Source organism: Mastigoproctus giganteus, chromosome 9 (assembly GCF_048544385.1).
Source record: "Mastigoproctus giganteus isolate SK-2022 chromosome 9, ASM4854438v1, whole genome shotgun sequence".
Lineage (NCBI taxonomy): Eukaryota > Metazoa > Arthropoda > Arachnida > Uropygi > Thelyphonidae > Mastigoproctus > Mastigoproctus giganteus.
Window position 1 is genome coordinate 84,530,809 of NC_143583.1, and position 13,885 is coordinate 84,544,693.

At 39.8% G+C, this 13,885-nt stretch overlaps 1 protein-coding gene across 3 annotated transcripts in view; it reads right to left on the reverse strand.

The window, feature by feature from the left end:
- The window catches only part of LOC150080508 (acyl-CoA-binding domain-containing protein 5-like), a 78,099-nt gene extending 64,460 nt beyond the window's left edge, over nucleotides 1-13,639 (reverse strand). For 2 of the 3 annotated variants that reach the window (XM_090381529.1, XM_090381528.1), the window contains exon 1: nucleotides 13,131-13,246. In XM_090381529.1, the coding sequence (XP_090237655.1) occupies nucleotides 13,131-13,191 (61 nt within the window). In that variant the 5' untranslated portion in view covers nucleotides 13,192-13,246. Of the gene's footprint in view, nucleotides 1-13,130; nucleotides 13,247-13,615 lie in introns of those variants that run through there. The other variant, XM_090381530.1, reaches the window with a different exon arrangement.
- Nucleotides 13,640-13,885: the final 246 nt, after the last annotated feature.

Sequence of the window (13,885 nt, forward strand, 5' to 3'; positions counted from 1 at the left end):
AAGGAAGTAAGCAAACCCTTAGCCATAATTATGACAGCTTCCTAAACTCAGGGGAGATCCCCATGGACTGGAGGTGTACAAATGTATCACCAATTCACAAAAGGGATTCAAAAGGTGACACAAGTTTTTATTATTATTATTAGCCATATGGTTGCAAGGAAGCCTGAGGCTTATGCTGCACCAGCCAAAAAAAAAATTCCCCAAGTTACTCTGAGAGAGAGAGGGGGGGGGAGTATGTTGTTGTTATTTGGTTTTTAGGAGCATTAGGGGATATACGGTGGTCATTCACTGACCTTTCCCCATCCTGCATATTTAGTGGTCACGGGCTCGAACCCCGGTCTAATCAAGAAGCGTGTGTTACGCACTGCTGCTCCTGCCCATCTGGCTATGGAGGCGCTGAGAGAGAAGTAGAAAGGAATCACCAAGAAAGAGAAGAATGATGATATCCAGCTCAGGACCCTGGGTTTTTTTTTTTTTTTTGGTAGTTGTTGTCGCATCGGCTTCTGTGGCCATAGTGCACCTCCCAAGGTTTTTGCAGTACTTTGATCCAAGCCCGAGGCGGGATTCGAACCCGCAACCTTTGGGTTGCCAGGCAGGCACTTTACCCACCCAGCTAGCCCGGTCGGCCCCTGGTTTTGCCAAACCCATACTCACCAGATGTGAGTATGGGCTTGGCAAATTGCAGGATCATCTAGACAAGACTGCAGTAATAATTAAGACACAGCATGGGTTTGTTAAAGGTGCGTCTTATCTGACCAATTTGATTGGATACTATGATGTGGTCAAAAAGGAACTGGATGCCAAAAATAATTTTGATATCATATACTTGGATTTCAGGAAAGCCTTTGATACCATTGAACATGGAAAATTGCTGTACAAATTGGAGAGGTATGGCATTAAGTGTAAGTTGCTACAATGGATAAAGGGATGGTTGAGTGGAAGATTACAGAGAATGGTAATCAATGGACACTGTTCTTCGTGGACAAATGTTATTAGTGGAGTTTCCCATGGTTTGGTGCTGGGCCCATTGTTCTTTTGTGTATTCATCAATAATATTGATGAAGGTATAACAGGATTAATTTTCAAGTTTGCAGATGATACAAAGGTTGGCACAGTTGTTAACGACATTAAAGACAGTATACTACTCCGAATGGATCTAGATAGGTTGGGTAAATGGACTGAGAAGTAGTAATTGAAGTTTAACATTGATAAATGCAAAGTACTGCATATGGGTAGCAATAACCCAAGAGAAACGTACCAACTGTTTGGTACTGAACTCAGGGAAGTGGAAAGTGAAAAAGACCTGGGGTTAATTGTGCAATTAAATATAAAGTTCGCTGAGCAGTGCAGATGGGCTGCCAGGGCAGGTCATGGAGTCTTGTCAATGATATATAGGAATTTTGCTAGCAGGGACAGGGAGGTGATTATCCCATTGTACAAGGCAATGGTCAGGTCACACCCAGAGTACTGTGTACAGGTCTGGAGGTCTCATTTTAGGAAGGATGTAGAGTAGCTAGTATGAGTACAAAGAAGGGCAACAAAGGGATGCTCTTATGAAGAAAGGCTTATGTTCTGCAAATTGCAGTGCCTGGAGAGTAGGCACCTGCAAGGTGATCTGATTGAAGTGCATAAGGCCTTGAATGGGTTGAGCAAGCTGAATGCTGATTGGATTTTTCCCCGTGTTCAGATTAAGAACCTGCGGAGGCATGGATTCAAATTATGCAAAGTCAGTTGTAGAATAGATGTGAAGAAATTTGTCTTTACCCAGCAGGTAGTTGATTGGTGGAACAGACTTCCATCTTTTGTTGTGGAAGTTGATAGCCTAAATAAATTGAAGGCTGAGCTGGACAGGCATTTGGAACAAATGGAGGGGTGAAATAGGAGGTGGTTTTTTTTTTTGGGCTGATGCTGCATAAGCTTGCTTTCTTGAATTGTATACCTCTAATAATGCTAATTGCTTCCAATTTTTGACACAATACCAAAATGTGGTAAGGTCATATTCAGTTGATGTGCATGCCATCTATTGGAGTCCTCATTCATACAGTATTATTTTTTAGTCAAAATAAAATCTCACTTTCAGGGAGACATTTCTAATTTAATTTCTAAAGGCACATGATGCAAGAAAGCAAGATTATATAGCATCAGCAAAAAAAAAAAAAAAAAAAACCTCATTTCACAAATCCACTTGCTCCAGATGTTTGCCTAATTTTTAATTCCTCAGCATGCATTAGCATTTTCAGCACAACATTATAATTTCCCACTGAAACTGTTAGCTCTCTCCAGGCACTCATCGTTTTAGGATACATTAGCAGAGGCACATGATGCAAGAAAGCAAGCTTATATAGCATCAGCCAAAAAAAAAAAAAAACCTTATTTCGCCCATTCACTCCCTCCAAATGTTTGTCTAGTTCTGCCTTCAATCTATTTAAGCTATGAACTTCTACAATGACAGATGGAAGTTAGTTCCAGCAATCAACCACCCGCTGGCTAAAGGTAAACTTCCGCACATCTATCATACTGTCTTTCCTCAATTTGAATTTATGCCCTCTCAGGCGATTATTCTGAGCAAGAGGAAGAATCCCATCAGCATTGAGCATGCTCAACAATTCAAGGCTATATGCACCTCAATCAGATCACCTCGCAGGTGCCTAGTGTCCAGACACTGTAATTTGCAAAACTTAAGTTTTTCTTCGTAAGAGTAACCCTTTGTTCCATTCACTAATCTTGTCGTCCTTCTTTGTACTCATTCCAGCAGCACTAAATCCTTCTTAAAATGAGGCCTCCAGACCTCTATACAGTACTCAAGGTGTGGCCAGACCATTGCCTTATACAATGGGATAATCACCTGCTTATCCCTGCTAGAAAAATTCCTGTATATCATTGACAAGACACCATGACCTGTTCTGGCAGTCTGTCTGCACAATTACCACCAGGTCATTTTCATTCCCTACCACTGTCAGTGTAGTACCACACAGTTGATACGTTACTCTGGGGTTGGGGTTACTGCTACCCAAATGCAGTACTTTACATTTGTCAATGTTAAACCTTATTTGGCACCTCTCGGCCCATCTGCTCATCTTTTCTAGCTCCTGTTGCAGCGGCATACATGACTTTTTCCGTTTCTTCTCAGTTCAACCCCAATGGAGTGAGTCAGTGCGAGAATGTTGTAGCGCTGATATTGTCTGCAAACTTGGACAATAAGCTTGATATACCATCATCAATATCATTAATCAATACAGAAAACAACAATGGACCCAACACTGAACCCTGGGGGACTCCACTAATAACGTTAGCCATGAAGAGCAGTGTCCATTGATTACCACACTCTGTCTTCTCCCACTCAACCATCCCTTTATCCAAAGCAGCAATTTGCCTCCAATACCACACTGCTCTAATTTGTGCAACAGTATCAAAAGTCATTCTAAGGTCCAAATGTATGATATCAAAATTATTCCCTGCATCCAGTTCCTTTGTGACCACATCATAGTATCCAATCAAATTGGTCAGGCAAGATTTCCCCTTAACAAACCCATGCTGTGTCTGAGCGATAACCGAAGTCTTGTCTAGATGATTCTGCAGTGCTTCTTTAACCAGTGCCTCAATTAATTACCCTGCAACAGAAGTTAAACTAACAGGTCTGTAATTACTTATGTTCCCCTTTGATCCTCCTTTTTGAATTGTGGTTGCATTTGCACATTTCCAGTCCATGGGTACCTCCCTTGAATCCAAGGAAGCTCTCATAATTATAGCTAAGGGTTTGCTTACTTCCTTTGCTGCCTCCTTTACTATAACTGGATAGATCCCATCCACCCCAGGTGCCTTTGTTATGTTTATCTTTAACAATTTCTCCTACATTTTGCTCTCAGTTATTACAAAATCATCTAGCTCACTGCCAGAGTTTAATTCACCTCTGGCATTCCCCTCCCCGAACAACTCCTCATGTGTGAATGTAGATGCAAAACACTCATTTAGTTTGTTAGTTACCTGAGCAGGATCATCAACAGTTGACCCAACAATATCAAGTGGACTATTCTGATTCATCCCCTTCCTTCTAGAGTTTACATAAGTAAAGAACCCTTTGCTGTTTTTCTTTGCATCCTTTGCCAAAGATTTCTCGTAATCTGCCTTTGCCTGCCTAACTTCCTTTGTGACTTAGTTACAAACCAGTTAAGCCTATTAGCCTCCAAAATTAATGCTTTGAATGCTTCCCATTTTGAATTTGCTGTTGGTAACGTCATCAGTTGGTTACACCGTGTAGAATTTAAATACTGTCTCAGACCTCTGTAGTCACCTTTATGAAAGCAAAAGCTCTTCTCTTTACTTCTGATGATAGTTACCTCTTTGAGTAAATCCCACTTCAGCACACTATGATCACTGCCACCTCGTGGATACTTTTTCTGCAGATTCTTAATGCATGAAGAATCACTACTGATAATCAGATCAAGAGTATTACTACCTCTAGTTGCCTCCCGAATATGCTTCTTTAGAAAACAATCATCCAATAAATCCACAAAAGTCTTGCTAGTGTTTGATGACCAACCCACAAATTCCAGTCGATACCTGAGAAATTAAAATTCTCCATTATAAGACACACTGATTTACTGGCCCACTCTATTTACCCGTACAGTTGTTTATTATACTCATCAGAGTCATTAGGCCTATAACCTACTCCTCTCAGTTTTGCTTTCCCAGTGCTTATGCCACACCAAACTGACTCGACATTGCCTTGTCCAGCCATGTCGACCGGCTGTACTTCCTTGGATTTTGTGTGTTTCTTAACTAATAGCATAACCCCTCCTTCCTCCCTATCCTGTCTAACCTTCCTTACACATTGTACTCCCCAAACTCCCTTTCTGCATTCCTTATATCTGTGTGACACCATGTCTCTGATATCCCAATATCTGCCTTTGATGTTTTGACCAACACCTCAAATTCATCAAATGTATTTACCAAACTCCTAGCACTGGTGTACACACGAGTATACATGCACCTGTTCTTATTCTTAGCTACCCTAACACAGGCCATGTATTTACTTTTTCCGAAATGACTCCCAGCAGTCTCTGAAATCTCCTGCATCTTGTTTTCCAGGCTGCTGCTTATTCCATTTGAAGCAGAGCAAGAATTGCTTTTACCTCTGCCAGTGGCTACTGTTAATCTATTAGTCCATGTATCACCCAAAGCGGCGCCACCGTAGCCAGGTGGGCAGGAGCAGCAGTGCGTAGCACACGCTTCTTGATTAGACCGGGGTTCGAGCCTGTGACCACCAAATACGGAGGATGTGGAAATGTCATGGAATGACTACCGCATATCCCCGGAGCAATATGGCCTTAGTTGCTAATGCTCCTAAAAACCAAATAACAAACAAAAAAAAAAAATCCCCCAAAGCTAGAAGTTTTTGTACCCACCTAACACTGTCTTAATAGCATCAGCAAATATTCTTGCATCCTTTCTATTTAAGTGTATCCCATCTCTGCAGAGCAGTCTCTCCTGTTAACAAGCATAGACCAGGCTGAGAAAAATTCTACCCCTTGAGCCTTGCACAATCTCTCCAGGGCTGAATTGATCGACAAGGTTCTCATCATATACTCCCTCCTATCATGTCTGGGCAGAATAGCAGACACTTTAAATATAAAAAAAAAAGTGCAGCCATTATCAACCCACTGCACAATGGAAGCCTCCTCAACAATTCATGCCGAGGGAAATGGACCATAATCTGCCACGCTGGTCCAGTGCGGGTTGGCAGGTCGACCGTATTCAGCAGTCAGGGGCTTGAACCCCAGTCTACTCAAGGAGCGTGTGCTACTGCACTCCCGCTTCTGACCACTCGGCTACGGAGGCTGTTCGACACTTTAAAATTCAACCCTAACTCCTGGCTTTTTTTTAACATTGACCTGTACTTGTTTATGATATGGTTTGAATAGCAAACATTCCTTTGACTTTTATTTTTATGGTCTCATTAATTAAAATACTTATCTGGAGACATTGCAAATATGGCAAGTTGTCCCAAAAATGAGGAATCTCTGCATAGCAGATTACATCTGTTTCTAACATGACTGTGTTACTAAAATATCTTAACAGTGTTTGAATGAAACCTTTCCAAATTGTTGAACAGGGTGAGAATCAGATGTGTTGTCTGCACCATTAAATAGCCTCCAAGGAGTCTTGATTTCAATACCAAAATATGATTTTGCACTAATGATAAATTTAGAGTTTGTAAACAACGCATTTGAACTTTTAAACTCTCATATGCTCAGAAAACACCCTGTTTTGGGTGCACCCTTCAGACTTTCGATGATACGGCAGTGATTGATCCTTTTCTTTCCCAAGACACGTGACATGGTCATGGTGGGTTATGAACTTTGCTGTTCGGACTGTCACATGGTGTTCATTTTTCTTTGTATTTGCGTCTCTTTGTTTGTTCAGATGTTTACATCTGATTGGCCTATTAGGAATGCACAATAAAAAAAAGTGTTAAGTTTTGCTTACTTGAGGCTGAATGTGTGTGGGGGACAGGAGCCCCCACAAAAGTGGGATTCTTGGGGCAGCAGCCCCAAAAAAAAAAAAAATAATAATAAAATAAAATAATTAACCCTTTGTTGGATGCACCAGAAAAATTTTCATAGTTGGCCACAATGGATCTCTCAGATACATACTAGGTTTCATATAAAAAAATTAAAGACTATGTTTAAAATCACTCTAGTTTATTCATAAATAACATATACAACAGTTTCAAATGTTCATACATTAAGAAATTTTCATTTTTACATAAACTTTTTTATATAAAAAATTATTTTTCATCCTCTCGTTCATGGAACATTGCTTTTTGAAAGAAAGATGCAAAAATCATTTCTGTGTGCTCTAAGCAGAAGTATTGTTTATAATTTATGTAAGATCACAATTAGTGCACTGCTTGAGGATGCTCCCCCATTCTGCGCTTGTAGAAGGCTCAGTACTCGGTAACCTTAATCGGAGGGAAGAGACTTGAGAAACTTTAATGACTTGTGAGACTTTAATTCTCCAATGAAGTTCCTCAGTCATTAATTACGCAGAAAGTTGCTTGAGGAAGAGTCTGCAGCTCTTTACTTCTTTTTCATTTCCCAGGTAGATCACTTGTGCATTGATTCCGCTAATGTTTAGCATGGTGTAGAATATCACCATTGGCCAATGACAACAAGCTCGTGCCACATCGTAAGTCGCACACATCTGATCCACGGTATCTGCTCCAGACTTGGTTACAATATAAAATGTTACAATTTCTGGTTTCAGCTGATCACCTGTTTCACAGTCAATGGAATTATTAAAATGAAAGGAGGAAATCAAGATGACCTTCTTTGATATGTAAGAAATAATTGTTGCTTCCCTGAAGCCAAACAAATTCGATTTTTCAGATAAGCTCTTGGCTGACACAAATTCAACTGGGTGTTGGGTTTGGTTTTTTTTTTTTTTTATCGTTTCGTCAACATAAGAAAGTTTCCTTTTTCTGAGTTTCAAAACCAAACTGACATCTGTAAACCAATTATTTGCTGTAATGTTCCAGGGTTAAGAAATGTCACCCGATGAGCTATATAATTGGCTGATTACGAATGCGCAATTTCCTACATTCGCTTGTGATTCAGTTTTGGTTTGCCTTCATTGGGTGTGGATGTCCTCATGCTGCTGCTACAGTTTTCTCCATCTTACCATGATTTTTTCCGTTTCTTCTCAGTTCAATCCCAATGGTGTGAATCAGTGCGAGAATGTTGTATTGTTTGATATCAGAGATATACAAGTGGCAACTGAGGACAGTGATTGATTGAGGACATTGCACTGGTTAAGCAAGTGTTTTTCTACAACTAGTAAAGTAGGGGCACAAAAGCAGCGGTTTAGGGGCAGAACCGCTAATAAAAAAAAATAATAATAAAAAAAAAGGCATTTCTGTAATGTCGCAAAATCATCTAGTAATGTTCAGAAAAGAGAAATCAGTGGTTGCATATGGTGCGAATTTTTTTCTTGGTTTTCTTTTTTTTCTTTGTCTTTTTTGTGAAATCATCTAGTAATGTACAGCCACAAAAGTGGGGATTTACGGGCAGCAGCCCCCAACAAAGAAACAAAAAAAAAAAAAAGCATTTCTGTTGTTGACATGCATTGGCAATTCTCGTTGTTAATGCTCGCAAAGTCATCTAGTAATGTTTGGAGAAGAAGAATCAGTGGTTGCACGTTGTATGAATTTTTGTTACTTGTTTTTAAAAGATTGCCGTTTTGACATTTCTTTTTCATCATTTGAGCTCTAATATATTGTGATGTCACGTGAAGTTCTACAACATGCAGTTGAGGAGAAGAGGGGGAAAGCAATGAGTGGGCAGTCTTCACTTGTCAATCATTACTTTCCACCTCTTCTCCTTGCCACCAGTTTGGAGGGTGCACCCATAACTGAATCATTATCCATTTTTAAAATATAAACTAAATTTATAGATTAATCCAAGTTTGCAGATGTTACAAAAGTTAGTACATGACATCACAATATATGCCTCTACTAATGACAATATACTACTGTCATTACAAGGTGATTTACCCATTTGCATAAGGCAAATGGGAAAATCAGGCAGCATTAGCATTAGTAGAGGCATTTGATGCAAGAAAGCAAGCTTATGCAGCATCAGCCCAAAAAAAAAAAAAAAAAAACCCACTTCCACTTCACCCCACTATTCGTTCAAAATACCTGTCCAGCTGAGCCTTAAACTTATTTAGGCTATCAACCTCCACCACAAGGGATGGAAGTCTGTTCCACCAACCAACCACCCGCTGGCTAAAGGCAAATTTCCGCACGTCTATCCTACATCTGTCTTTCCTCAATTTGAATTTATGCCCTCTCAGGTGATTTTCCTGAGCTAGAGGAAGAATTCCATCAGCATTGAGCATGCTTAAACCATTCAAGGCTTTATACACCTCTATCAGATCACCTCGCTGGTGCCTAGTCTCCAGACACTGTAATTTGCAAAACTTAAGCCTTTCTTCGTAAGAGCACCCCTTTGTTCCATTCACTAATCTTGTTGCCCTTCTCTGTACTCGTTCCAGCAGCTCTACATCCTTCTTGAAATGAGGCCTCCAGACCTGTATACAGTACTCTAGGTGTGGCCTGACCATCGCCTTATACAATGGAATAATCACCTCCTTATCCCTGCTGGAAAAATTCCTGTATATTATTGACAATACTCCATGAGCTACTCTTGCAGCCCGTCTGCACTGCTCAGAGAACTTCATATCTGCCTGCACAACCACCCCCAAGTCCCTTTCATTCTCTACCACTGTCAGTGTAGTACCACAGAGTTGATACGTTGCTCTGGGGTTGCTGTTTCCCATGTGTAGTACTTTACATTTGTCAATGTTAAACTTCATTTGCCACCTCTCAGCCCATCTGCTCAACCTTTCCAGATCCTGTTGCAGCAGCATAGTGTCAGTAGTGTCCTTGACAACCCTGCCAACCTTTGTATCGTCTGCAAACTTGGACATTAAGCCCGATATACCATCATCAATATCATTTATAAATACAGAAAACAATAATGGACCCAACACTGAGCCCTGAGGGACTCCACTAATAACATCAGTCCACAATGAGCAGTGTCCATTGATTACCACTCTCTGTCTTTCTCCCCCTCAACCACCCCTTTATCCCTAGCAGCAATTTGCCTCCAATGTCACACTGCTCCAATTTGTGTAGCAGTCTTCCATGTGCAACAGTATCAAAAGCCTTTCTAAGATCCAAGTATATAATATCAAAGTTATTCCCTGCATCCAGTTCTTTTGTGACTGCATCATAGTATCCAATCAAGTTGGTCAGGCAAGACTTCCCCTTAACAAAACCATGCTGTGTCTGAGCTATAACTGAAGTCTTGTCTAAATGATCCTGCAGTGCTTCTTTAACCAGTGCCTCCATTAATTTTCCTGGAACAGAAGTTAAGCTCACAGGTCTATAATTACTTGTGTCAGCCTTTGATCCTCCTTTGTGAATTGGGGTCACATTTGCACATTTCCAGTCTATGGGTACCTCCCCTGAGTCCAAGGAAGCTCTCATAATTATGGCTAAGGGTTTGCTTACTTCCTTTGCTGCCTCCTTTAATATAACTGGATAGATCCCATCCACCCCGGGTGCCTTTCTTGTGTTTATCTTCAACAGTTTCTCCTCCACTTTACTCCCAGTTATTTCAAGATTCTGTAGCTTACTGCTAGAGTTGAATACACCTCTGGCATTCCCCTCGCTGAATAACTCCTCATGTGTGAATGTCGATGCAAAATATTCATTTAGTTTGTTAGCTACCTGAGCAGGATCATCAACACTTGACCCATCAATATCAAGTGGACCAATCTGATTCATCCCCTTCCTTCTAGAGTTTACATAAGTAAAGAACTCTTTGCTGTTTTTCTTTGCATCCCTTGCCAAGGATTTCTCGTAATCTGCCTTCGCCTGCCTAACCTCCTTTGTAACTTGGTTGCATATCAACTTGTATCTATCATAGGCTTCTGTGTCATGTGTTAATTTGTATGTATACCATGCATTTTTCTTCTCTGCCATATGCCTCATTAGTTCATCTGACATCCATTTCGGCCTAAACCTTGAACAATATTTCTTAGTTGGTATGTAAAGCCTAGTAGCTTCCAAGATAAGTTCTTTGAATGCTTCCCATTTTGAATTTGCTGTTGGTAACATCATCAGTTGGTCCCACTGTATAGAATTTAAATACTGTCTCAGTCCATCGTAGTCGCCTTTACGGAAGCAATAACCCTTCCCTTTACCCCTAATGGTAGTTACCTGTTTGAGTAAATCCCACTTCAGCACACTGTGATCACTGCCACCTAGTGGTTCATTTATCTGCAGATTCTTAATGCATGAAGAATCACTGCTGATAATCAAATCAAGAGTATTACTCCCTCTAGTTGCCTTCCGAACATGCTGATGTAGAAAACAATCATCCAATAAATCCACAAAAGTCCTGCTAGTGTGTGAGTAACCAGTCCCCAAATTCCAGTCAATATCTGGGAAATTAAAATCTCCCATTATAAGACACTCTGATTTACTGGCCCACTCTATTTCCCTGTACAGTTCCTTATTATACTCATCAGAGTCATTAGGCCTATAGCACACTCCTACTCTCAATTTTGATCTCCCAATGTTTATGTCACACCAAACTGACTCCACACTGCACTGTCCAGCGATGTCGACTGGCTTCACTTCCTTGGTTTTTATGTGTTTCTTAACTAATAGCATAACCCCTCCTCCCTTCCTATCCTGTCTATCCTTTCTGTAGACGTTGTACTCCCCAAATTGCAGTTCTGCATCCCTTATATCTGTGTGACACCACGTCTCTGATATCCCAACAATATCTGCCTTCGATGTTTTGAGCAATACCTCAAATTCATCAAATTTATTTACTAAACTCCTAGCATTGGTGTACACGCAAGTATACCTGCACCTGTTTCTATTCTTAGCTACCCTAACATCTTGAGATGTTGCCTGATTTTCCAGACCTGTACGCAGTACTCAAGATGTTGCCTGATCAGGCAACATCTTGAGTACTGCGTACAGGTCTGGAAGCCTCATTTTAGGAAGGATGTAGAGTTCATAGAATGAGTACAGAGAAGAGCACAAAACGACTGGCGAGAGGAAAAAGGGTCAACTTCTGCAAATTGCAGCATCTGGAGACTAGGCACCTGCTAGGTTATCTGACTGAGGTGTATAAGACTTGAATGGTTTGAGCAAGCTCAATGCTGATGGGATTCTTCCTTTTGCTCAGATTACGCAGCTGAGGGAACATAAATTGAAACTGAGGAAAGACAGTTGCAGAACAGATATGTGTAAATTTGCCTTTACCCAGCGAGTGGTTGATTGCTGGAATAAACTTCCATCTGTTGTTATGGAAGTTAACAGCTTAAATAAATTCCAGGAAGAACTGGACAAACTTTTGGAATGAATCAATGGGTGAAATGGGAAGCTTTTTTTTTTTTTTTTTGGCTGATGCTGTATAAGCTTGCTTTCTTGCGTCATATGCTGTTACTAATGCTAAAATACAGCTCTTTCAGTATATGCAGGAACATGTTTTCTATAAACAAGATTCAAGTGCAACTATAGCCAACAAAAAAATGCTTAATGGACAAGGCTCCTCTGGTATGTTTTATATTTAAGACAAAAAAAAATTGGCCTGTTTATGCCTTCATTACAAATACTTGGCCAGTACACTGCATGAGTACAGCATGCCTCAACATATACCTAGAACTAGCCCTGTAGAAAATGATTCTTCATAAAGAGTATAATAGTAGTAGTAGTGGCATGTGATGCAAGAAAGCAAGTGTATGAGCTGAATGCAGCATCAGCCAAAAAAAAAAAAAAAAAAAAAAAAATTTTTCACACAACCATTCCCTCTAAATGTTTGTCCAGTTCCTCCTTAAATTTATTTAACCTATCAATTTCCACAGTGACAGATGGAAGTTTCTTCCAGCAATTAACCACCCGCTGGCTAAAGGTAAATTTCTGCACATCTATTCTACATCTGTCTTTCCTCAATTTGAATTTATGTCCCCTTAGGTTCGTAATCTGAACAAGTGGAAGAATCCCATCAGAATTCAGTGTGCTCAACCCATTCAAGGCCTTATACACCTCAATCAGGTCACCGTGCAGGTGCCTAGTCTCCAGCCATTGCAATTTGCAGAACTTAAGCCTCTCTTGGTAAGAGGATCCCTTCATTCCCCTCACCAATCTGGTTACCCTTCTCATAGTGTGCAAATGGAAATGCTCGAGTGATAATGACATGCAACAGAGGCTATTATCCAGCGGCAGTGAGTACCACTGCACTAGAACTCTAGGCTAATGAGCTATATTACTTCATTCATATTCAGATATTAACTAGAAAATGATGTTTCTGAAAATGTCATTTCTGTATTCCTGAAATTTAATACTTTATGGGAGTGCAGAAACAAAAACTGAGTAATAAGAAGAGAAAAATGTTATTATTACAGAGGGCTAACTTTATTGAACTTTTAAATAAATATTTTTGATCACAAAAGTTGACACTCTTGGCAAAAATCACAGAAATGTCATACGGTTGAGCAAATCCGTGGTATTTATACGATTAGTAAAAATTGTTTTCTAGAATACTCACCGTTTTCTGATAAACTTCGAACTACATCAACTGCTGCCCAGAAACGTTCTTCGGTTGACATGTTATTAAAACAAGTGTTTTCCACACTTACACTTCAAACAACTCATCAAATCGGTTCCCACATCCTATTTGAGTCACTGAATGTAACACTGTACAGAAATACTATATATTGAAAGGAATGCTTCCAGCTTTCCTCTTTATTGTATTCCAAAAATATATATAATAATAAATAAATCGTTTACATTAATTTTAGTGATGAGATTCCTAATGCACTATTATATGCAACAAGCGCAATACGAATGAGAACAAATACGTGTTCCAATATGAAGTTTTCGAATAGGAAATTCGATAAATGAACTTTACGTCAAAGAACACACTAACGGACGGTTTTTAGTAGCTTAAACTTCAAATCGGCGTACAATTTCATAAATAAGATCTGTAATCCAAATATAAAGCAATTTTCCTAACTCTCTCTTCCTACTTACAGTACAGGGAAAATGTTATTGAAGATCACAGCCCTATATGATGTTCAGTGCTGCCAACTCTATAAAATCAGTACGTTATTAATTAATGTAAACGATTAAACAAGGCCCCAAGTCAGCTCAAATAGTTCACTTGTTCAAAAGTCATATAAACAAATAAAAATAAATAATTAGAAGACGGTAGAAGGCTTAATGAGAAAAGAAGAAATGACGAAATAATTATATTTTATGTGCCTTCATGACCTTGCCATAGCATAGTGGCTACGACACCTG